This window comes from Bison bison, unplaced genomic scaffold, assembly GCF_000754665.1.
Source record: "Bison bison bison isolate TAMUID 2011002044 unplaced genomic scaffold, Bison_UMD1.0 scf7180017864371, whole genome shotgun sequence".
In the NCBI taxonomy this organism is placed as follows: Eukaryota; Metazoa; Chordata; class Mammalia; order Artiodactyla; family Bovidae; genus Bison; species Bison bison.
Window position 1 is genome coordinate 12,185,227 of NW_011494943.1, and position 1,513 is coordinate 12,186,739.

At 62.3% G+C, this 1,513-nt stretch overlaps 1 protein-coding gene across 1 annotated transcript in view; it reads left to right on the forward strand.

Annotated features, from left to right (window-relative positions):
- The window catches only part of GCGR (glucagon receptor), a 7,482-nt gene that overhangs the window by 3,359 nt on the left and 2,610 nt on the right, over positions 1-1,513 (forward strand). The window contains 5 exon segments of the mRNA XM_010856535.1: positions 1-101; positions 862-969; positions 1,052-1,173; positions 1,270-1,376; positions 1,460-1,462. Of these exon segments, the coding sequence (XP_010854837.1) occupies positions 1-101; positions 862-969; positions 1,052-1,173; positions 1,270-1,376; positions 1,460-1,462 (441 nt within the window).

Below are 1,513 nucleotides of genomic sequence, written 5' to 3' on the forward strand. Positions count from 1 at the left end.
AGAGACCCCCTCTGCTCAGGTGATGGATTTTCTGTTTGAGAAGTGGAAGCTCTATGGTGACCAGTGTCTCCACAACCTGAGCCTGCTGCCCCTGCCGACTGGTGAGCCCTGCCTTTGGCCTGAGTCCAGTGCTCTCCTCATGGGAAAGCCCTGTGCCCCCAACCCCCACCCACCCATTTACAAGTGAGGAAACTGAGCCACAGAGGAGCTAGTGACTAGCCCAGGGCTACAGATCAGGGTGTCTAAGAAATAGAAGAACTGCCCCAGAACTAGGGTGCTTCACCACCCTCCTCTGCTGTTGGGCACCAGCCCTCCATGCTTGAGGCCTGGACACAGTCTTCGCTCCCATGGAGCTCAAGGCCTAGCAGGCAATGTGTGGAGGAAGTGAACCGGGAGGGGCAGGCAGAGGGCATCGGGCCTGGTGACGTGCAGGGAGATGGGCCATTATTTGGAGTGCTCAGGCAGACCCAGCACCAGTGTTCTGGACAAGTTCTGAAGATCACTCGAGTGCAGAGAGAGAGAGAGACTAGGGCAGGAGGAGCGGCCTGGGAAGCCAAGCCATTGTCTGGGCGAGGAAGGGGGCTGGTGTTGGGCCCAGAAGGATGGCAACAGAATTGGGGTTCAGCCTCCAGGGACAGTAGTACTGCCAGAGGGGCACTAGGAAGAGGGGAGACCCCCAGGGTGAGAGGCGGGGCATCCAAGGGGAGGTGGCCAGGCACAGCTGGAGCTCAGGACCGGGCTGGACAGAGGCGTCCGGGGCAGGCAGGATGGTCACTACGCACTGGAGGGAGCAGAGAGCATGCCGCAGGGGCCGTGGGGGCCAGGCCCTGCTGAGGAGCAACCCTGGCCCCGCCTCTGCAGAGCTGGTCTGTAACAGAACCTTTGACAAATATTCCTGCTGGCCGGACACCCCTCCCAACACCACGGCCAACATCTCCTGCCCCTGGTACCTGCCCTGGTACCACAAAGGTAACCACAGGAGGGATGTGGGGGGTTGACTGAGGGGGTCGAGTGTGGGGGCAGGGTGCTGACCAGAGCCTGCCCCTCCCAGTGCAGCACCGCCTCGTCTTCAAGAGGTGTGGGCCCGATGGGCAGTGGGTGCGTGGGCCTCGGGGGCAGCCATGGCGAGACGCCTCCCAGTGTCAGATGGATGACGAGGAGCTTGAAGTCCAGGTCAGTCCGCGGTGGGTGCCACGGGGTGGGGTTGGGGTTAGGTGGGGTCAGGCGAGGCGGCCTTCTCCAGCCCCAACTGGCCACTGCCATTTGCAGAAGGAGGTGGCCAAGATGTACAGCAGTTTCCAGGTGATGTACACGGTGGGCTACTCCCTGTCCCTGGGGGCCCTGCTCCTGGCCCTCACCACCCTGTTGGGCCTCAGGTACACCCACTGACCCACACGGGGGTGGGGGTGGCGGGGCCACAGTGGGCAGGGGGACAGGGACTAACTCGCCGTGCCCACAGTAAGCTGCACTGCACCCGCAACTACATCCACATGCACCTCTTTGTGTCCTTCAT